The 24,451-nt window shown below is 36.5% G+C and overlaps 1 protein-coding gene across 1 annotated transcript in view; it reads left to right on the top strand.

Moving 5' to 3' along the window:
• Positions 1–24,451, top strand: part of RAB14 (RAB14, member RAS oncogene family) — a 25,213-nt gene extending 762 nt beyond the window's left edge. The window contains exons 2-8 of the mRNA XM_040482157.1: positions 8,430–8,488; positions 9,612–9,665; positions 11,190–11,367; positions 15,743–15,809; positions 20,623–20,710; positions 21,102–21,132; positions 22,113–24,451. Coding sequence (XP_040338091.1) covers positions 8,437–8,488; positions 9,612–9,665; positions 11,190–11,367; positions 15,743–15,809; positions 20,623–20,710; positions 21,102–21,132; positions 22,113–22,290 — 648 coding nt within the window. The 5' untranslated portion in view covers positions 8,430–8,436 and the 3' untranslated portion in view covers positions 22,291–24,451. The remainder of the gene's footprint in view (positions 1–8,429; positions 8,489–9,611; positions 9,666–11,189; positions 11,368–15,742; positions 15,810–20,622; positions 20,711–21,101; positions 21,133–22,112) is intronic.

Below are 24,451 nucleotides of genomic sequence, written 5' to 3'. Positions count from 1 at the left end.
TGTCCCCGCGCTGCGTCCGCCCGAGCCTCTGGTCCTCCCCGCCCAGCCGAGAGCTGCGGGGCGTGCGGGGAAGGGTGTGTTCGGCCGCGCCTTCCCCGCCTCCTCGACCGGACCGGGCACACACGCACCTCCCGCAGGCCCCTCTCCCCGCTGCCGCTCTGGCGGACCACCCCCGCCGTATTTATCCACGCGGGCAGCGCCGCCTCGCAGCCCACGAGCCCAGACGTGGCATTCCCCGTCCCGGAGGCCGCGTCTGCCCGGAGTACAAAAGGCAGCACCTCGCAGCCTCTCCGGCATCTTGGACTAGCCCCGGTGTCCTTGTCGATGTGGGTAGACCGTGCACTTGGGCTGGGGAAGGGGTCTTATGCTTGCGAGGTCCTGGTTGGGGTGAGGCCCTGTAAGGCCCCGGACACCCTCCGAGGCTTCGAGCTTAGGTAGCATGGAGAAGCGGTGGAGAAGACCAAAAAAGTTTTGGCATTTTGAGAATGGAAGGAAAAACGGCGAAGCCAGCGTTTGTTTTGATGGTTGGCACCTTACCGTGTGCTGGGTGCAGCCCAGGTGTCTTCCCACAGGGTTTTCTTCGAGTAGCCCGTGGTGATAAGCAAAGTTATCTTCATTTACAAGGGAGGAAACTGAGGCTTGAAGTTACGATGTGACCGGTGGGTTCAGGATGCTTCCTACCGACTGGCCTCTGCCTGCACTGTGCCTGGTGTTTCTCCACTACCCTCAAGTTAGGCTAGGGTTACAGGCATGGCCACGTAAAATGTACCCACAGCTTAATTCCTCTTTCCCTACGTTTGCACTGGATGACAACTGACGACTTCTTTATAACTGGAAGTCTAGTGTCACTCCTCCACTGCCAGTCCTCATTCTCCCAACTCCAGAGGGGAGATGGCAAGGTTTTCATTGTATATTTGAAGACAAAACTGGGGTTCCCGGAGGCCAAGTGCTTTTCTGGTGGTCCCACACAAGTGTCAGAGCTCACCTGAACTCTTGCAGAGTTTACTGCTCATTTTGTTACTGTCACAACCGCCTTTTATTTGTATGTGGTTATTGGAGACAGACTTGACCTTGCAGTAATCCAGCTCCCACTCCTTCCCCCAACACTTGCCTGTATTTTTTTCCACAGTTCTGCTTAGGCCCTTTTATTCGTGCATGCCTCGAGGCATGTGGTGGTTAAGAGTTTTGGAGGGTTTCTACACTAATACTGCCGCTTTCTAGTTGAGTGACCTTAAGGAATTGACTTAGCCTCTCAGAGTCAGTGCCCTTATCTATACAGGGGATAGTTGTACCTACATTTTAGAGCTGTTGCGAGGATTAAATGGGATTAAAAACCCTTAGCACCTTGCCTGGCATATAGTAGGTGCTCCATTGTAACAGTGCCAGGCATGTAGTGGTTGTTTAATATTTGTTGATTCAATTAAATCAGAGAGTTGTCCAGTTAGACCTGGGCCTGAATCTTCATTTTCCCTTTGGTAGTGTGGGACTGTGGATATATCAACTCTTAGTTGGTTTCCTTACCTGTAAAAAGAATTTTTAGGTTAGAGATTGTGTATAAAGTAGCTGGCGTATATTAGGCATTCAATAAGTGGCAGTTATTGTAAAGAGGTAAGATCTCCTTAGATTCTAATAACCTAAAAAAATTCCTTGAAATTAAAGCTACCTTTTAAAAAGTTTTTGCTTTTTAAATTTCATGTTAAACTTTATTGTTGTGGCATACTTGAACTGTGCGACAGAATTTGGAGTGTTCTTAAAATTAATCTTTATCAGTGTTAAGTATTTTTGCATAATCTTAGTAAGATTTTGTACTATTAGGGGAAACTTTTGGTTAAGGCAAATATATTAAAACTAGGGCAACTGAGATTTTTTATTTTTTTTTAAAGCATGAAACATTTTTGTGTGGTTAAAAATGTCAGGCATGGTTGGAGACAGCAGTGTACAAATAGAAGTATCAGAGACTGTACTTTTAAAAAACTTTATGTTCTAGATAGCTTTAAACATGTACAAAAGAGAGTGATACACTGAGCCTTCTCCTACCCATCAGCCAGTGTTAACAGTGATCAGTCTTGTTGATCTATATACACCTATACCCTCTCCACCAAATTATTTTGAAGCAAGTTTCAGACATCATATTTCATCAGTAATTTTTTTGCTATTACTAAACCTTTTAACTCTAGTAGTAAGTACAGGGTTTTAGTGTTTTGCCCTTTTAAGTACTTTCATTCTGTGAACAGAGGTGCAGTATTGGAGTACTTCTTATTCATAGCATACCATCATAATTAACTGGAAAATTTTGTCTTTTTCTTGACACAGTAAGGGATCTAGTTCCTAATTTATATTAATTTATATACAAGTATGACATTAAATATCTTGTCCAAAGTGAGTTTTTTTAAGTGGATGTTACAAATGGGTGGGTTATTTTCAGAGATTGCATTACTGTTGAGGAAAGGAAATTGACCACTCTTCGCTGGTTAGGTTAGATTATTAGATTAACTGCCCAAGTTTTGGGTCCACTTGTCTGACAGATCAAGTAGCATTCCATGTTAGAGGGCTTGTAAACAAATCAGACTGCTTCTGTTCTTAAGTTTCATGAAGGCAAGGAACAATGATTTTTGTGATCATTACTATATTGTCCAAGCCTAGTCCCAAGGCTTTGTGCTTAGTAGATGATCAACAAATATTTCTGTATTGGAATCACAAAAGCAGTCTATCTTGGCTCTGGTATTTAAACAAAATGTCTTGCATGTAAAACACACACACACACAAAACAAGCTTAACTAATTTTAACAGTGCAGATCAGAATATAAATCACCTGGAATATTTTGTGGGTTGTTTTTGGCCTGTGTTGTCTTGAATAAGTTATGTAAAAATTATACGGTAACATGTTCTAAGGAGTAGAATAAAATAGCTATATAGCAGTTGTGAAAGGATTAGTCAGACATAGTGCATAAGTTAACACGGTAAAAAAAGCCAAGCTATTTAAAAAAAAAAAAACAAAATGGGAAAATTACTGTCGATTATTGGAGGGAGTGGTTTTTGTCTGGTTTTTGAGGATGATCATATGATTGACTTCATATGATGTTCCCCATATTGTAAATGTGGAAATAATGTTGAAAGTGTTATGAAAGGGAAGTTTTTTGGTTCTGTTTAGTCTTTATTTTGTATTAGAATTATATATTAAAATGTCTTAAATATTTCATAGTTTTTTATTGTCTCTACTTTGAATACTTTAGAACATTACTAGTGAATATAGTACACGCTCGTACTGTTAGTCCAGGCATATATAAAGTTAATAATTTCTATCCTTTTTCTGCTCTAAATCCAAGTATTCATTTTTCACAATTTGGTGTGTATCCTTCCATATTACCTGTATACAGGATTGAGAGAGAGAGAGTGTGTGTGTATGTGTGTATGCTATTGCATAAAATTCTGCCAACTTTTTTTCACTTAAAATCATGGATATGTTTTCAGGTTAATAATACGTGTATATATATATAAATGGTTTTTAAACTAAATGCGTATTATTTCATAATACAGATGTACTCTATTTAATCATTTCCCTGTTGATAGGAGTATAGATTGTCTCCAGGTTTTGTTTTTGGGGTTTTTGGTTTTTGGGGTTGTTGTTTTTTCTGTAAAAATGCTGCATTAAATGCCCTTGGACCTATGACCTTATGGACTGAAGATTTTGTATCTGTAGGCTACTTCTTGGTCAAAGGGGGATTTGGATTATCTTTAAGGTTTTAAAATATATTGATTACTTCCCCCCAAATGTGGTAATTCATACTTCCATAAGCTGAGTGTATGAAAAGTACCTAACCTTCCCATCTACCAGCATATTTCAAATCCAGTCATTTGTATGTCTGTATAATCTTATTTGGAGAGATGTTTGATTAACTGTATGGAGACCATGCAATTTTATTTTGGGGGCAACAATGATTAGTTTTTAGTGTGCACTTAGTAACTATTTAGATAGATCTCTGTGCATTGGCCTGGAAATAGATCAATGATTTTGTTAGGTGAAAAACACTCTGCATAGTTTTATGCAGTAGCATACCCCATTTTTAAATATATTCCTTACTTTAATGGTGATATGTTTTTCTTGTTCAAGAGATGATGTTAATCTAGGGAAATTTTTTGTTAAAGCAATATTAAGCATAGTTAATATTTAAAAGGGGCCAAACAACAATCATCAGTGCTTAATGTGCACTTATTAATCCTTTCTCTTGACAGCCAGGAAGCTCAGAGCTAAATTTTAGATGAGCTGATAGTAAAACTATGACCCTAAATATTTATTGTAATTATCCTCCATTTTTCTTTTGAGTTTTTGATTTTATTTTATCAGTCTACATAGCTACCTTAGAGAAAATCATGTTCTTTGGAATCAGGCCTGAATTCAGATTCCAGCTCTGCCATTTTACTAACTTTGTAGCAGAAGCCAAATCAGTGAATTTCTCCAAACCTCAATTTTTTCAGTTTTTACATAAACCTAATAATGATAATGACTCTGCAGAGTTGTGAGAATTAAGTAAGAATTATATTAAGACAAAGTAGGGAAACATAGTCCTGATCATCCCATGGTTTACTCCCAGCGAATGTTAATTTCAGAAACTTTTTTGTAAGTAGATATAATTTGAATTAGTGTTATCATTTATCCATATCTACAAATCCTGGTTACAATGCATCCTCTGAATATAATTTTTTTAGTACTACTTAGAGTATTAAATTAGAACCAAGTGAGTGAACTGAAAAAGATATGTCTTCCTAAGTATCACAGAAGGGTTTCATGGTGCATCTCATAACTATGGAGGAGGTGGGATGGTGTAGTGGTTAGAGGGGGTTCTCTGTAGTCAAAACAGTCTCAGGTTCAGTATAGACTTGACCACTTAGCTTTGTGACCTGGGCATGTTACTTACCTATTGAGTCTTGATCTATAAAATGAGGATTATAGATGTTTTATAAGAGTGTAGTAGTAAAGATTAATTGAGATTGAATGTAAAGCGTTTAAAACATTGCCTGGCACATATTAAGTGCCTAATAAATGGTAATGTAACAGTTACATTTGTTATTAGTTTAGAAGTTATTCACCTGTTGTTGTCTCAGTATAGTACTTTTTTTTTTTTTTAATGTTTATTTTAGAGAGTGCAAGCAGGGGAGGAGCAGAGAGAGAGGGGGACAGAGGATCCAAAGCAGGCTCTGTTGTGAAAGCAGACAGCCTGATGCTGGGCTTGAACTCACAAACCATGAGATCACGACCTGAGCTGAAGTTGGGACACCTAACTGACTAAACCACTCAGGTGCCCCTGAACGTAGTACTACTCTTAAGGAAATCAAAGGCATTGAATGAGAGCTTATCTTCATATGAACTTTATTCACATGCTTTTGTAACACATGGAAAGAAGTGCATTTAATCACATCAGTAGCTGTGTACAAGTTACAGAGTATTTTAAGGTTTTTTAATTAGTGGAGATTATAGTGTTGAATGAACTCATGTTCTCAGTGTTTGAACTGGACCTCCAGTTTTTGACTTTTGAGTAAAACAAAAGCATCCTTAGGTAATAAGAAGAAAACTTGTTTCCCCTTCCAAAGCTACTTTAAAAAGTACATTCTTCACCTTAACAGTGGTATGTCTCATTCCATGTGCAAGAAATGATGTTGAAAAATACTTTTTTAAAATCATATTTAGCATGGCTAATATTTAAAAGGAGACCACTTGAATATAATTCTATAAATACATAATTTTAAGTGAATGTTATGCATAACATTATGTTTAAACCTAGGTAGTATCTTAGCTTATAATAAGAAAGGGAGGATCTGTTATGTTAGTGACTACAGTTGTAGATATTTTCTGCCTTCAATGTCTACTGAAATTACTAAGTTTGAGTAGCTTTCCTTTTTTAACTCTGCTTTTTGGGTCATTTTTAAGAAACTTGAACCAGAAAATTGTGTGGTGGGGTAAAGACAGGGCACTGGTATTCACTGTGAAATAGTGGTCATTCTCTTTTATTTGGGAATAGTGTGTGCTAATTAATGCTTGATATTTTGTAAAAATGTTTTGAAAATTGGTCATTGTATAGATAATGAATGCTTGTGTGATGACTAGCACGCACACAGATTAATACAACTAGAATTGGTTTATAATTTCCTGATTAGACTTTAGAACATTTCAAGAAGATATTAGGATTGTTAGAGGCCTTGGTTTCAACATAATATAATGGAAGGCAGCAAAGTATATATAGCTACAAGTTTCAGTAAGAAGAGGGAAAGGAAATAGGAAAATCAGAAAGGTAAGAACATGAAAGACAGTAATTTCAAGGTGACTAAATGATTACTTTTCCCCAAGTTTGAATGGGAAAAGAGGAGCTTAAAAAGGAAGTTAAAAGTTAATTACAGGGTTCTGGGAAGAATACAGGTGAAGAATTAATAACCTTTAAATATCATTTTTATTGTGAAAGAATATTTTCTTCCTTGTGTTTGGGATCTGGTGAATAATCCACACCAATTTTAGCCTCAGGACCAACCAAGTTCATTCTTAAAAGTTTTGAGTCCCCATTGTCTGGAAAAAGGGAAACAAATTATTATGTTCAGAATCAGTTAATCTAACTAGAAAAACTCCCTTCCTGTACGAACTGGTTAAGGGAGTTTTCAGTGATGTTGAAGACTGATTATAAAAATGTTACAACACGTCAAGCTGGAATGGGTAGCAGGGCATCCACTTTTGTTAAAATAATCCTTACAGCTCATTGAGAAGACTCTACTGTGTCCTGATTGTCTAATACCTTACTGTAATGAACTTTTTTCTCTTCCCTGATAGCAGTTATATACTTATTTTAAATATATATTTTTTCTACATGTTAAATTTTATTATATAGTAATTTTGTTAGTTTTAGTAATTGAACTTCTACAAATGTCTTATGTCTGGCTTATATAATGTGACAATTGACCATGACAGTAAAATCAGATTAAAAAATACTGGAAATTAAAATTTTAGAAATGGGGTCAAATATTTATAAGTGTGTGTATGTATAATTTTTTATCTTTTCCTTAAGCTGAAAACTGGTTTGAGAATAAATGTTACAGGAAATCATTACCAGTATTAGAATTTACTTCTTGTTTCTAGCACCTAGCACAGTGTCTGACACATTCAAGGCATTCATTTGAATAAATTGGAGAGGTTTTTTTTTAAAGTTATTAAAGTAGAAAGAAATTAGAATTATTTAGGTTAAGTCTATCTGAAGGTAAAGAATAGGCTGTGATGTTTAGAAATATTTTCTAATACAGGGGCGCCTGGGTGGCTCAGTCAGTTAAGCGTCCGCCTTGTCAGGTCATGATCTCACGGTTCGTGGGTTCAAGCCCCGCATCGGGCTGTGTGCTGACAGCTCAGAGCCTGGAGCCTGTTTCAGATTCTGTGTCTCCCTCTCTCTCTGCCCCTCCCCCACTTGCATTCTGTCTTTCTTTGTCTCACAAAAATAAATAAATGTTAAAAAAATATGTATTTTCTAATACATAAACTTGCCAATTTTTATAAACGTAAGTGGTATTTTATGCCATTATTTCAGCTTCTAGAGTAGTATGTAGTAGGCATTTGAGACATAATCTTCAAATTCTGTATTAGGTTGAGCCATATAAAACTGCAAAACAAATGACTTTTTAAAAAATACAAGAACAACAGTTTCGTGTGGTTTTATCTAATCCTGGCAGTAATTTGGTTTGGAAATCATATGATTGGTCTTTCTTTGGAAGCTATGCTAACCATGATTTAAAGTAGAGTTTTAAAAAGGGTTATTTTATGTTTATAAGTTAGTGGTTACTTTCTATAACATTCTGTTGTGAAATCAAAGAGTCCTGAACAAGTTGGACATCAGTAATTCATTTGATCAGTTGACGAGTGGGGACTTCAAAGAGGAGGGAGGACTGTTCCTAAAAAATAAGGATTTTGTAAAGTTTCTTTATTTTGAGAGCGAGCGAGAGAGAGAGGAAGCATTAGCAGGGGAGGGGCAGAAAGAGAGGGAGAATCCCAAGCAGGCTTCCTGAAGCGGGGCTCTCAGGACTGTGAGATGCAACCTGAACTGAAATCAAGAGTCAGATGCTTAATGGACTGAGCCAACCAGGCGCCCCTACAGTGATATTTAACTTAAGTTTATAAAGATTTCCTTGTTTGAAATTTTGTTATTGGATGTTTCCTACAGTGAGATACTGGAATTGTTCTGATATAATGGTTTCTTAATATTTCTATGGATAGTATGTGAGAATGTTAATATTCATCCAAGAGAATTTATGCATTTGGTCAATTTGAGAAATGTATGCATGCATACATTTTGTTTATAATCATATGCTGTATTTTATATATCTTTAAAGGCTAGCAGCGGTCAACTGGGTAACTTGTGTATACTTGCCTTCTGCAGTAACACACTTTTCTTTGTTTTTAGTGCCACCATGGCAACTGCACCATACAACTACTCTTACATCTTTAAATATATTATTATCGGTAAGTTTACTTAACTTATACTCTTGTTCTGCAAAGAAAGTCAATGTATAAAATATTTATATACTAAAACTTAAGATACCACTCCAGAAGAAGTGTATGATTTTTTTTACTGCAAAATTCAAGCTCCTTTAATAACATTTATTTTTGCAGTAATATACTTTTTGCATTGTGGCCATGGATACTTCTATAGTACAGTGGTGGGTACCTTTTGAACTGATGTTGATTGTTCTTGAGGACTGCCTGAAAGCTGTTAATCCTGGAAATGGGACAGATTTGCTAGGAGTACTGATAACTTTCCAAAAATATCATGAAAGCCCTTGGAGCCCCCTGGATTCCAAAAAGTGATAGAGAACACTGATTCAGGGTAATTGTGTAATATATATAATATGATATTGGTAGTTTTTCCATTAAGTTTCAAGATAATTGCTCAAATTAAAACACAATGCTATTTACCCAAGTATAGTTGTAAGAGCTCAGTTGAAAGTACATATACTTTATATATTAGACGATTGTACTGATTGTCACATGTTGATCATATGTGATTGTATTGTAACACTTTTCTTCACCAAAGGTTAAATTGCTATAGTACAATTGGAGATGGCATCTGTTCTGTTCTGGTTTTCATGTAGTGTACGTGCTTTTCTTTTATGGAATTCTATAAGAAATACAAGGAATGTGAGAAAATACGAGATCTAGTCCATCAGACTTCTAGAATTTTTTATTTCTGCTAGTTATATGCTGCCCTGTTTACTCCCAGAAGTCTTTTGCTTTAATGCATGGATTAAGGGAAAAAAACAATACAAAACTTTGAACAGCTCAAAGTAGAAAATGCTCTTACAATAGTTTCTCTGTTAGAAAGCACTTCCTATCTGATGGTTATTAACTAACATAATTTATAACTTCAGTTCTATCATACTGAAGGTTAGGAATCGTCAGTCTGTACATCACATTGAAAAGTGACCTGTATGATCTTTCAAACTCATTATATATTAGGGAAATATAACTTCAAATGTCCCAGAAATTTGTGATGTGATATGGTAGGGGATATAACAATCATTGTATATAATTATAAGAGTATAAAACTGAGTATGTAATTGCCACTTGAAATTTTTTTTTGAAACAGGGGACATGGGAGTAGGAAAATCTTGCTTACTTCATCAATTTACAGAAAAAAAATGTAAGTTCAATATATAAGGTAAAACATTAATACATGCTTTATTGTCACTTAGTTCCTACTTTTCAAAAAGTGCCATTTTCACTATGCATTTAAATACAACATTTCTTTAGAGAGTGAATTTAAATAGGTGTATATATAGTGAAATACACCTGCATGTACAGAGTGTTGATTTTTATATACCATATATAATTTGAGTTTCTTGTTTAGTTTGTTTTGATGGTAGGAAATTTTTTAAAATGTATATTACAGTGTCAGATTTAAATAATCTTTTCTGTGACTTCACCATTTTAGAAATTATTAGAAATTTGCTGCATGTATCATTTGTCAACTAAATAATAGATTGGAGATATTTAAATAAAATTCTTTCTGTATCCAGGACTGGTTTATTAATATTTGAAGTACAATTCTGTCTTGGGTGGTAGAGGAAGAGACCATCTTATTTTATGTAACTGATAGGCTGAATGTAGTTGAAATTGTCTCCATATAGTTGAAATTATTTTTATGGCTTGTTTTGTTTTGTTTTGTTTTTGCTTAATGTAACATTTTGTGAAAGCTCCAGCAGTCTATGTGTACTTGTACCGCAGAGTAGTGGGTTTAGGTTTTCAGTGGCCTAATTATAAGGAAAGGACTAATAAGCTTGTCCTACTGGATTAGACATATATAACCTGCCAATATATGATTGTAAATATATGTTAAATGTGTTTTTCTTTGAGATATCGATAGTATTTTCCAGGATAAAAATCTGACCAACAACTCCTAGAGTCTTAAAACCATTGATTGGTTTGTTATATGTAATGATTATCAGAAGTCTAAATAGTATAATGTTGATATTATGAAGAACTTATTAAAATCTTTATTTTTAATTTGCAGATTCTTTTAGTCCAGGGGTTAGCAAACAGTAGCCTGTGGGCCAAATCCAGTCACTGCCTGTTTTTGTAAATAAGGTTTTATTTCCACAACCATGCTCATTCTACTTACTGTCTCTGGCTGCTTTTTGTGCTTCCGCAGCAGAGTTGAGAAGTTGTGACAGACCTTTTGGCCTACAAAACTTAAATATTTATTATTTGGTCCTTTTTTTTTTTTTTTTTTTTTTTTTTTTTTAGTTTATTTATTAGAGAGAGAGAGAGAGAGAGAGAGAGATGGTGCAAGTGGAGGAGGGACAGAGAGAATCCCAAGCAGGCTCCACACTGCCAGCACAGAGCCCAATACTGGGCTCAAACCCACGAAGCCCTGAGATGATGACCTGAGCCGAAACCAGGAGTTGAACACTTAACTGACTCAGCCACCCAGGTCCCCCTATTTGGTTCTTTATAGAAGTTTGCTCACCTCTGTTTTAGTCCAGTCAGATTTCTTTGACCTCTGGGTTTTTGTTAATTTTTTTTTTCAGCGCTAGCTTGAGTCCATTCATAGCCTACAAGCCTTAATAAGTCATTTGATTATCCAGTGGATTTTTTTCTGCTGGTCTTAATCTGAAGCTTTCTGGAAGTTGGAATATTATATTCTATTTCTTTTCCTCTCTAACAGTTATGGCTGATTGTCCTCACACAATTGGTGTTGAATTTGGTACAAGAATAATTGAAGTTAGTGGCCAAAAAATCAAACTGCAGATTTGGGATACAGCAGGACAGGAGAGGTTTAGGGCTGTTACACGGAGCTACTACAGAGGAGCTGCGGGAGCGCTTATGGTGTATGATATCACTAGGTAAGAGATTCATAGTTTTTCAAACTTCGTACTTGAAAACAGAAGTCTACTTTAGGCAGCGTGGTCTCCTTTTTTATCAATGTAGGCATTCTTTAGTTTGTGATTGTGTGCCTATACATGAGCTTATTCGGGCTTTATGGTTTCTTCTCTAAATTGTTGTGTAAGACTTGATGTATGTAACATGTTGATTTCCTTTTCTGAAAGTGGATATGACTGAAGAAAAACTTTAGGAGATGCTGGTGGAGCTAATAGAAGAATACTATTCTGAAAAGCAGCATCTGTTCAATTATTTGAGGTGAAATAATATTTTATACCAAACTTTGTTCTTTTCACTTCAGTAGAAAGCAAGCGAGTCTTGAGTTACTCTGTTCAGTCTCTAGTGTTAAACACACTTTTTCAAAGTAAGGTCAGGGAAGGAATTAAGTAGTTTTGCTAATCCAGCATGGTAGGTTATAAAAAGTTCTTATGCTTGCATCTGAAGGTGTTTGAGGTATTTAATTGTTCATTCACTTAAATTCTTTTTTGCTCTAAAATGGATTGAAATGGTTTGCAATACCACATGCAGCATGATTAAGTTTATTTGAGCTTGGCTTTCTGGAAACTGAAAGCACTTGATACAACATAACAAAGCTGGACCCTGTTTGGGTTGAGAAAAACATGGAAAATTGGGCTACTTCATTAAACTGTGCTAAGCTAGCAAATGAACTGGATCACCTTTCATATTAACGCAGAGTGCCAGTTTATTATTTTTTTTTAAGTTTATTTGTTTATTTAAAGAGTGTGTGAACAGGGGAGGGAGAGAGAGAATCCCAAGCAGGCTCTGCACTGTCAGCTCCGAGCCCAGTGCCGGGCTCAGTCTCATGAACCGTGAGACCACGACCTGAGCCAAAACCAAGAGTCGGACGCTTAACCAACTGAGCCCCCAGGCGCCCCGCAGAGTGCCAGTTTAAAGCATTGTGACTCTTGTCTTATTTTTTTGAGAGGAGGTAGGGATGGGTGAGTGGGGCCAAATGATAATTAGACTTTCAAGCATATTTCCTTTTGAGAAATGCTTTATATGTTTGCTCTTGAAGAGTCACAATACAGCGCACATTAACATGTTAGCACCCTGAGAAGTTCTGCAGAAAAATTCTTTAACTTAATTTAGTTTGGTGTTTCCTAAGCTTATTTTATTGAGGAACACACTGGGAAATGTGGACTTAGAATGAAGATAGCGGCTGATTATAATTACAGTGCTTGAAGTTCATTGAGTTCAAGAGTTGGGTGATCTCAGGGCAAAAGGAGTGAAATAGCCTTAATGCTTTTCTTTATAGCCAGGAACTGGTAACATGATAAGTAAATAGTTTTGTGGGAAGAATATTAAAGAACCTGGCCATCTCTACACGACATCCTTATGAGGGGTGCATTCCCGAAGACTTTGCACAATTAAAAACTCTATTCATTATTAATCAATTTAAATGTGCTGATATGTGCTTAGAGTTATCAATCTGTAATGTAGTTGTTTTATTTTGTGTGTGCTTGTGTTTTTCCCCCTTGAGCTTTACTGATAATATAGTTGACACATAACATTGTGTAAGTTTAAGATCTACAAAGTGATGATTTGATACATGTTTGCTTTTAAGCATAGTAACTACTTTTGGTAGAATATGTGTCTGTTCAAGTCATCAAAAGTACTTTGGCTGGAAACTGCCCAAATGCCCATCAACTAAGGAAGAGATAGACAAATGGGTATATTCATGCAATGGAGCATAATTCAACCATTAAAAGAAAAGAAACTCCGATATATGCCATAAGGTGGATGAGTCTGGAAAACATTTTGCTAAGTGAAAGCAGTCAGACATAAAAGGCCACATGTATGATTCCATTTATATGAAAGATCCAGAATAGGCCAATTCACAGAGACAGAAAGTAGATTGCCAGGGGACAGAGAGTGAATGCTGATGGGTACGGAGTTTCTTTTGGGAGTGATAAAAATGTTGTAGGATTAGATACTGGTGATTGTTGCACAACTTTGGAATATATACTAAAAACTGATACATTGTATACTTTAAAAGGATGAGCTTTATGGTATGTTCATATCCCAATAAAAGTATTATTGAAAAAAAGTACTTCAGGCTTTACACCCGTGTTTTTCATATGCTACATTTCATAGTAGCATTAATCCTTGACATTTTGCAAACTTGAAAGTTCCTGCTTTAGTAATATTTTTTATTCTTGGCATTAACTATAATTGTTACATGATACTTTTCTAAATTGATAACATAGCTTATCATGGCAATTTTTTTGGCTATATCAGTTGTTTGATATGTCATTTAACATCCATGCCAAAGTTAGGGATATAGTTGCACTTTTTTTTTTTTAGCACTATTACCACTAATTAATGAATATTCTGATGCTGCTGTATTTATAGATTTGAAATTATGGTGAATTTAAGTTAATAAAATAATTACTAAAACTAAAGTTTACGTAATCTGTATACTTAAAAAGGATGTGTAGATTTCTGTTTACCAAAGTAATGGCAGTTTGTAATTCACTGTTGCTGCCAGCTTTGACATTTTAAAATTTACTAAAATCAGTATAAATATTTTTGTATTTGTGCTATTTGAGTTTTTGTGCACAAAGTAGGATAAATTTATGTGTAAAAGCAAAGTATGTCAGTGCTGAAAATACTGAAGAGTAAAGTGATATGGCTTGTGCTTTTTAAAAATATTTGACCATTAGAAAATTATAAAACATCAGGAAAATGTTACTTTTGTTTATTGGATTTTTTTTTTTTTTTAACAGTTAGGTGGTGATTTGTGTGTAACATGATTTAGCACAGTAAAAAGAGAATCTTAGGACTCCTTTTCAGTTCCCACTGGGAAAGGATTAAGTGTTTGGAATATTCCAACTTTATATAGGTACTGACAGCTGGAGATGATGGAATATATTCACAAGGCTAAATTTGAAACACTTTGAGGACAGTGTGTGTGCAAAGGGTTCAGGGCCTGGCTCTGAAATCATTTGGATCTTTGTGGGGCTTCTGTTTACTTACCTGTTAAATGAGAAGGATGGATTAAAGTTCTGTGAATGTATTTAAATCAGAAACCCCTTTTTAAAAAAATCTTTTCTAATACTTATTTTTGAGAGAGAGAGACAGAGTGTGAGTGAGGGAGGGGCAGAGAGAGAGGGAGACAGAATCTGAAGCAGCCTCCAGGCTCTGAGCTGTTGGCACAGAGCCTGACGCGGGGCTCGAACCCACAAACCGTGAGAACATGACCTGAGCTGAAGTTGGACACTTAGCCGACTGAGCCACCCAGGTGCCCCCAATCCGAAACATTTTTAACCTTCAAAATTTTATTTGATCCTTTCGGTAGAGTCTGAGAAATATTAATACTATACTGTATTTAATATTGTATATTATTTAAATTTGCTTGCTCTCTTCAGGCCTGTTTGGCTAGGGCAAATGAGCCTATGAGTTTCTAAACTAATGCTTGGAGAAAGTGGAGAAATAAGGCAGTCTGGATCCCAAAATGATTTAGCTGCTGGGTAAATAAGAGTACAGAGTTAGAATAAACTTGCTCTGATATCTAGGGACTTCAATTTCCAGTCAGATGTATTAAGTGCCTTTTTAAGGCCACGTTTGTTTTAAAATTTTCTTAATGTTTTTATTAATTTTTGAGAGACAGAGAGCACAAGCAGGGGAGGGGCAGAGAGAGAGGGAGACACAGAATCCGAAGCAGGCTCCAGGCTCTGAGTTGACAGCACAGAGCCTGATGACACAGGGCTTGAACTTAACAAACTGTGAGATCACGACCTGAGCCGAAGTCAGATGCTTAACCGACTGAGCCACCCAGGCACCCCTAAAGCCAGTTTTTATGCTGTCGTATTCAACTTTCTCTTTAAGGAAAGGTGAATTTTGTATCTGTCTATAGTGTGACTGTCTTGGTTTCTAATTTGAAAAAGACAGATGCAAACACGTTTGCCACTGAACATACATCATTTGTGAGACATTTTGGTGCTATGTCTCCATTTTGTGGTCGAAAATCTGGATGATTTAAAAATAATCTTAGTTTTTACTTCAGATTGTAAATTCTGGGTTCAGAATTGTTTTCATCAATTTTCTGTGTTGTTCCTTGCTTGCCTATTGGTGTGCTTTATGAATGTACTTTTAAATGCAAGCAGTTTACTCCTGAAATGTAACTAGAAAGTTGTTGGATTATTGTTTATTTATTTAAAAATAATAGGTTTAGGCTAGATTTTTGGAAAATATGTGTTTACATTCAACAGATTTTGATAAAAGTGAATATTTTAAATATTTATTGAAGTTTGTTTTTAAAAAATTGAAATGGCAATTGTATGTGGTAGTCATACACGTAAACTTTAATTTTTGCAGAAGAAGTACATATAACCACTTAAGCAGCTGGTTGACAGATGCAAGGAATCTCACCAATCCAAATACTGTAAGTTGAATAAACTTTGTTCTACAGAAAATTTGAGAACTACACTAACCCTGAAAGGAAAGTTATTTGTTAATAGGATTTTTGTATTTGAGTACTAAGAATGAGAGAATATTTTATTTTTAAATTAATTAAAGAGAAGTTAACCTTTTTTTTCAGTAGTAATTACTCTAGGTTTTGTATTTATACTTGGTTTTTGTTCATGTTTGTGGTTAAAAAAAAAAAATGTTATGAATGGAGTGGTGACCTCCTGTGAGGTGGAGACTATGAAATCTGAAACAATCACTTTGAAAGGGATCTGCATTTGTTTCATAAAATCTTACCATTAGAAGAAACTGGGAAAAATATAAAGGGTCTCTATTTTTTCTTTTTTTTTGTCCCCAAGATTTTATTTAAATTCAAATTAGTTGACTTACAGCGTAGTATTGATTTCAGGTGTAGAATTCAATGGATCGTCACTTACATACAACACCCAGTGCTCTTAACAAGTGCCTTAGTGCCCATCACCCATCTAGCCCATCTCCATCCACCTCCCTCCATCAACCCTCAGTTTGTTCTCTATAGTTAAGAGCCTCTTAAGTATTTGCCTCTCTCTCTGGTTTCACCTTAATTTTTTTTCCTTTCCGCTATGTTCATCTGTTATATTTCGTCTTCTTTGTTTCTGGATCTCTATTATTTCTTAACAACTGCTTGTGAATCTACAATTATCTCAGTAAAATTTCAATTAAAGATAAAAGAGTTCTACATGCTTTAAAAAATTAGTTTTTTAATTAAAAAAATTTTTTTACCAAAAAAATCTCAACTATACTTAAATATTAAAAAGTAAATTCAAAAAGTAAGCATTATTGTGCTATATTTTCAAACTGCAAATTAAAAAAACTTTTTTTGAAAGAGAACATGAGCTGGGGAGGGGCCGAGGGAAAAGGAGAGAGAATCTTAACCACTGGGTGTGGAGTCTGACTCGGTCTCAATCTCATGACCCTGGGATCATGACCTGAGCTGAAATCAAGAGTCAGATGCTTATCTGACTGAGTCACCCAGGCACTGTAAAAAATTTTTTTCTTTTTAAAATGAAAATAAAAATTAGCTTCTTAGCCAGAGTGAGAAGATACTGAGATTTTAAAGGCCAACTACCAGGCTAGACTCTGTAGTAGCCAAAGATAAAGGTGCATCTTGGCCCACGGAATGTTATGGTCTAGTAAGGAGATAGCTGTGCGTATGTGTTTAACTGTGCTGAAAAGCAGAGTGAAATAGGAGTTGGAGCAACTGGTGTGTGTGTTACTGGAAGTGCTCCAGATAAGCAGTGCTGTCTGGAGAATCCAGCTTTACAGAGAAAGTGATGTTTGAACTGGGACTGTAGAGGTGAATAAGGCTTCCAGGAACAGGTGAGGAAAGGCCGTGAGCTGTGACTGACTCTGAGCTTCTTCAGAATAAGGCCTGTGTCTTACTTGGCTTTGTTATCAGTGGTAAGATTGGCTTTTTTTTTTTTTTTTTTTTAAATCAAGGAACAGCAAGCAATTGGTGGAACTGAAAGTTAATGTCATTTGCCTTTTATGTCAAGGACTGTGCCTGGAATTTTCATATCAATTATCATTTTAAACCCACTGTAGGTATACATACAAAGCTATAGATAAATGTTCGTAACAGCTTTATTTACAATAACGGGAAACAACCTAGATGGCCATCAGTAGGTGAGTGGTTAACCCATCTAGTGTATTCATACTACAGAATACTCCTCAGTGAAACAAAGGAATGAACTATTGATGCATATAGCAATTTAGATGGCTCTCAAGGACATTATGCTGAGTGAAAAAAGTCAATTTAAAAAATTACATTTTGAATGACTCCATTTATAAAACACTCTCAAAAAGACAGAATTGTTGCCAGGAGTTAACAGATGGGGGTGAAGGCTATGAGTGGTGTGGGATGACTATAAAAAGGGCAGCACAGAGAATTTCCTTTGTAGTGATGGAACAGTTCTGTATCCTGATAGTGGTGACACAGATCTGTACCTGTAATAAAATTGCATAGAACTGTGCACACACATGAGAGTGTACAGCTGGTGAAATTGAGTGCACCAGTGTCACTTCCCTGGTTTTGAAAGTCTGTAAGATGCTACTGTTGAGGAAGCTTGGTGAAGGGTCTTTAGAATCTCTACTTTTGTAAGCTTCCTATAGTTATTTCAAGAAAAATGTTAAAAAGAAAAAAAAAGCCTCATTGTAGAGGGTTCTTAGAGGAGTATAATGACAAGTTAGGCATGTCTTTCCTGTCTTATTTATGCCTCTTTAAATTTTACCACATCTTCAGAAGAAAGTGTTAATGGAGGAAAAACTTTCCTCTACCTTTCAAGATTCTTCTGGTTGGTCTAAGAAATGAATTGACAGAGTTGTTAAAAGTTTCTGGAGGTTGAGTCCGTACCCTCTCCCTGGTACTGAGAGGGAAATACCCTTACAAATGGAGATTTTTCTTCTAAGTGTAAATGTCTCTTAAGGTAAAGGGTAACTTTGGGTTTTCAGAGCTTTACCTCTGTCTGGTGTTTCTTAAAAATAAACTAGCTTAAGATAATTAATATTCCAAAGAGGCCTATCTTGAGGTGGCAAAATTTGCTCCCCTACAAAAGAAAATCTCTTAAGGTCCAGCCCAAATGTTACATTTTCTATAAAGCTGCCTTCAATTTTTATATGGAGGTTCCATACCTTCCCATCTTGTCTGGTATATTTTGTATCTCTGTCTTGTTAGCATGCTACTTTCATGTCTCCTTTCAGGATGATAGGTAAAGCACGGCTTGTAACTTCTTAAGGAATTGGGAGAGGAGGCAGCGTTTCCATTCAGCTAGCATTTAAAATAATTTCTTAAATTATCTTTTATTTTTAAAAACAGCTTTACTGTGATAAAATTAGCATAATTACCCATTTAAGGTGTGCAGTTCAATTTTTTTTTTAAATATTAGAGAGCACACACACATGCATATGTAGGTGCATGAGCTGGGGAGGGGCAGAGAGAGGACCCCAAGCAGGCCCTGCACTGTTAGTACAGAGCCTGACACAGGGCTCCATCTCCCAGACTCTGAGTGAGGTCATGACCTGAGCCAAAATCAAGAGTTGGATGCTTAACTGACTGAGCCACCCAGGCACCCTGGTGTGGTTTTTTTTTTTTGTTTTTAAGTTTATTTATTTTGAGAGAGAGAGGGAGAGAGAGAGCGCACGCGCGCATGCATGTGCAGGGGAGGGGCAGAGAGAGGGGGAGAGAATCCCAAGCAGGCTCCATGGCTGTTAGTGCAGAGCCCGATATGGGGCTTGAACTCATGAGCCATGAGATCATGGCCTGAGCTGAAATCAAGAGTCAGAGGTTTAATCGACTCAGCCACCCAGGTGCCGCACCCTGGTTTTTTGTTTTGTTTTTTTTTTTAACTGAAATATAGTTGACATACAAAACATTTCTTGTTTTGAGTACTTGTCTTATAATGGCTCTGTATTAGGCCACCATGACTTTATCAGCCTTGATTTTTTTTTTTTAAGCTGATTTCCTTTTTTAAGTGTTCTTACCTTATTCTTTAAAAGACTGACTCCATGTGAAAATCTTTCCCTCTTTAGTGGGCCCTTGTCCACACTGATTGAAAAATGCTCACATTTGTTACACTGCTTAAGTGTTCTTGCTCAAGGTTTACATTCAGATCACAGTGGTTCTTCAGTTCGTTAGACATCGTGTTTTAGAAACAGGAGAGCCAGGTGCTGCAGTGTCACATGAGAAAAAGTTAATGGTGGAAATCACTTTTGGTTGAAACCATCCATTCCTGTCTGCATCTGGATTACCACATCTGTTTGGAAGGGAAAGGAAGGGGGGATCACTCGTTAGTATGAAATAAGGTTATATATGGACAGAGACAGTTTATCCATAAATGCCTCCCCGCCCTCCCAAAGCACCATAACGATCAAAGCTCTGTTTCCAAGGCTGCAGACTTTTTTCTTAGAGCTTTTCAGAGCTACCTTTAACTTTGGCCTAACTTCACCTGTATAAATGATTCCAAACTGAGTATAGATAAGTGTGTGTATTTTGCCTTGGATTTGAACTTGTCTGCATATGTGTCCCCCCACTCCCTCTTCCCACCACCACTGTTCCCCACAGAACACAGACATTTGTTATCAGTTGCTACAAGTGTAGTCCTGCCTAGGGCTAGCTAGTGTAAGGACAGTTTTTGAAGGTCACAGTTTGGGTTTTCTGCCTCGGTTCTAATATCTTCCTCCCCCTGACTCACCGAGTAAACGTTGACAAATTCCTTTGCCTTATTTGAGCATTGATTTCCTTACCTATAGCCTGAAGGAGTTGAACTAGTAGTTTAACTTTTTGAGGGTCCTAGACACTTTAGAAAATCTGATGAAAACCATGAGCATTCTCTTCCAGGGAATGTACTTGTTGACAACATTCTGTGCTTAATTTCAGCGCATTCGCAGATCCCCGGGAGCTTGTCCGTGACCCCTTTAGTAAGCTTACTCAGATAAGTCATAACCTTTGGCCTAGACCAGTTGTGCCTCATGGACTGTTTTGTTTTTGAATGGCTTGCACACCTGAAAAATCTACTCTTTGCCCTTTATAGACAGTTTGTCAGCCCGTGGCCTAGATAATTGCTGAGATCCCTGTTAATAGTACTGACTTGATGATTTTTCATATGTGTCTGCTAGATGAGATTGCTGGTACTTGGGTGTCCTTTTTAGGCCCCTTTGTTTTTTCTGTCAAGGTTTTTGGATTTCAGAAACTTAATGGTTGATTTAAATGGTTGCTTTTATTTTAAGATGTCTTTCTTTTGGTCACAAATTAGGTAATAATTCTCATAGGAAATAAAGCAGATTTGGAGGCCCAGAGAGATGTAACATATGAAGAAGCCAAACAGTTTGCTGAAGAAAATGGTGGGTTTCTTTTAAGATTTTTAATGGGGGTTTTGGTTCACACGTAGAATTTCTAAGGAAGGGTGGGATTTTGATACTGCAGATTATGTGACTTTTTTTTTTTTTTTTTTAATGGCAACTGCTTACATTTCCAGAGTGAGGAAATAAAATGTTTCTATTTGACATTCGTGTTTTCCATGTTGGGGGTAGTGCAAGTATTTAATAACAAATATAAAGATTCCCCGCCATCTCAAGCTAACATGTGTTGTTTCATAAAATACTGTGATAGGAGTTCTGATAGCTGATGGGAAACTTTTATTCATGGGAAAGTTTTATTCAAGTGTTATTGAAGATAATCCCCTTTTGAGTTAATTTGAAATGTCTTAATCATAAGTCTGAATTTTATTTTTAGGCTTATTGTTCCTTGAAGCAAGTGCAAAAACGTACGTATGGCTAAAATTAATCATTTTCAGTTATGTTTAATTACATTCAAACTTCTCAAAGTAGAACCACACATATGGAAAATGGATTCTAATATATTTGCATGTAATAACGCTTATCGTGGGAAGAATAGTAAGCACGCATCCCTTTGTTTCCTGTTTCACATTTAAAAGTAATATTTTTTGTTAACTTTTCCTGAAAGATTGTACCTTGATTATTCCCGTTGGTAATCCAGGTTAATAAATGAAGTTGTGTTAGCATTTCAAAAGCGTTTGACTTTCACAACTGAGGTTGAGTTTGGCATCTTAGACTCAAGCTTGGTTAATCTGTTCATTTAATACTGCTGATTAAAAAGCATGACCTAAGGAAACAATGTCTAAGAATAATTAGAAGCATAATTAATTTTCTGATTGTTACTCCGTGTCCATTATTGAACCCCAGGCCTCCCATCTTCATTTATTAAGTCAAACATCTCTTGCTGGTGAGAAGCTAGCCCCTTTGTTCAGTGCCATCTGTATTAGTATTAAGAGAACTGAAGTGTGAACATAGCCGAGCATGAATATATCGCCATCACATGATAAAAACAGTATAGTTGGTGCTTGGCTAATCAGACCATACAAATCCTGGAATCCTGTTCTGCATGTTTTGAGATGTTTGTGTTTGGAATGCCTTCTCACAGTTACAAAACTGGCTCTTCATTTTCATTATATATTAGTGTATAACATTTTAATGATTAGAACGTACCCTGTTATCCAGTTGGGGCTTGTAGAAACAGCTCTTGGTACCGCGTTCACGTGCTTTTCCACAGAAATTATTTCCCCACGTTGCTCTCCTTAGCTCAGTCTTTGGTAATCTCTTGTTAGATGACAGTGGCTAAGTTGAAGACATCATGGCAGTTGACTAAAGGTTAGCAAAAGTGCATCATGTCTAATCTTTCGTGGAGAGCTGTGATTCTTGAATAAAGTTGTCGATTGCCTCTCAGGGGAGAGAATGTAGAAGATGCTTTCCTTGAAGCTGCCAAGAAAATCTATCAGAACATTCAGGATGGAAGCCTGGATCTGAATGCTGCTGAGTCCGGTGTACAACACAAGCCTTCAGCCCCGCAGGGAGGCCGGCTAACCAGTGAACCCCAACCCCAGAGAGAAGGCTGCGGCTGCTAGTGACCTCTTTGCCGTAGCTCCCGTGTGACCTTTCACCTGTCTGTTGGAAGCAGTACTTTTTACTGCCTCATTGTCTTCTGTACATCTTACTGGGTTTAATTAAAAAAAAAAAAAAAAAAAGGAAAAAACAACTCTGTTGTAAAAACAGTTTAACACAATACTAAACTGCTAAACAACTAGGTGTAATCAGGTTATCAAAGGCAAGTAGAGTAATAAATCTCTCCTGCATGGTAAATCTAGACTTTTTTTTCCCCCTTGATCGTCCTCGTGATAGGTATGTCACCAGTACATGATTTAAACTGAGCACTGATGCTGGACTTAAATGATTTTTATCCTTCCCTCTTTTTGGCAAGGCTTTGTCTTACTGTATGGTTTAATTTGATGATATCTTAAGCCTTTCTCCCCATCTTTAACTGTTCAAGTATGTCTGTTGTAACCAGTAAGTTTATTGCTGTGAAATGACTTCTGATGATAGAAAATGGGCTCTATAACTGCTTTTGTTTTGTTTTCGTTGGATAAATTTTCTGTCGTGTGGGTGGCATTTTTCTCGTGGAGGTTTGCTTCTGTCTTAGCCTTGCACAGGGAAATATCCACTTATCTTTTCTTGTGCTTAATTAATAGCTTTATCTTTTTTTTTTTTTACACCATTTTATCCTTTTCTCTTTAGCAGAAAGTAAATATGTATAAAATTTGAAGGAACCGAACTAACAATACATTCTGTGTATATTATTTTAATGAAGAAAATAAATTGATTACTGGCATTGGAACAGTATAAAATACCAGTTTGTACAGTATGACCTATATGTGACCATGTTACTCCCTTCCATTTCACACAAGGAAATAGACACAACTGCAGTTCACAGGTAATACTGGCTTCACCCTCTGGTGCTGGCAGTGTTTGGGGACACAATGCTGGAAGGAGCTCCTAGCACGAGAGGATTAACACTAGCAGATTCTGTTCCATCTTTGCACCGTGGCTTACCTGCTGATTTTCTTAACTGTTCTTATGCAATCGACAATGTGCTAACCTGCTTTTCTCTTTGTAAACGTTTTGCATTACAGGCTGCATTTCTTGCCTTACTGTATAGAAAAAGAAAAAAGGCTGGGTTTATTATTGCACATTTTAAGCTTTTATACCTTTATCTTCTTGGAATGGTGAGATTGTGGACCGGACAGTCAGAACCGCAGGTCTGCTGTTAAGGGATTTTAAATTGTGCATTTTTAACACTACAGTGAGATAATTTAAGGTATCCCTTGTGTTCTTAGTATAAGGGGCTATTTTATGTCATGGGGGCATAAATTGTTTTGTAAAAGGGAAAGTGTTTCTAACGGTGTTTCAGTGTTTGCGCCAGTGTTTGCACCAATCCGATCCGAAGTAAGTTATTACTTTGCACTGGGTGGTTTGGCCACTGAAAGAATACTGTGTTGCAAGGGAAACGATCTCTTTGGATAACAAACTTCTGTTTCACCAGGTTCTTTACTTCTTTTGATTGATTTCTGATGGAGTTTATGGTTCAGACTGAGAATTGAGGTTATTTGAAGTAGGATAGGTAAACCTTAGTGTATTATCTAAAATCACTCAGCTCACCTGCTGTGTTTAAAATACACATTTTAAATCCCTCTTTACAGACACTAAAGTAAAAATAAAAAATATGACTTTCTGGGTTGTAAACATGTGGTAGTACTGGAGTATTGTATAGTCAATGTTAAATAAAAGCCAAAACTGGAATGTGCAGAAAATAGGATTGGGTTAATTTGTGGACTCATCTTTATTTTTGTCTTCGTTGAACTTTTTTAAAAACAAGATTCCTGGAGTAGATTGGTATATTCTGTTAAAGACCTAAAAGTGACCCATTTTGCTTACCCTGTTGCTTCACAAGGGACTTGCCCAGGGACCATGACCTGCTGGTGTGTGTATATATTTTCAAAAACAAAACCAACCACCCATTGGGATATAAAGTAGCAATCACAAACTAAAGACTGTGGCTTGTTTAGGTGCAATACCCTGATTCCCAAAGTTAGTTACAGTGGGTCTTATTGTTTTTGTGACAGGATTTATTCAGACTGCTGTACTCTTCATTTGATGTAACAAAATGCTATTAATCTAAATATTTGTAAATAAAGTACCTGTATCTAGATTAAATTAAAATGGTTTGCATTA

The sequence above is a fragment of the Herpailurus yagouaroundi genome, unplaced genomic scaffold (genome assembly GCF_014898765.1).
Source record: "Herpailurus yagouaroundi ecotype Mexico unplaced genomic scaffold, PumYag 160, whole genome shotgun sequence".
Lineage (NCBI taxonomy): Eukaryota > Metazoa > Chordata > Mammalia > Carnivora > Felidae > Herpailurus > Herpailurus yagouaroundi.
This window is presented reverse-complemented; position numbering and strand designations above follow the sequence as displayed.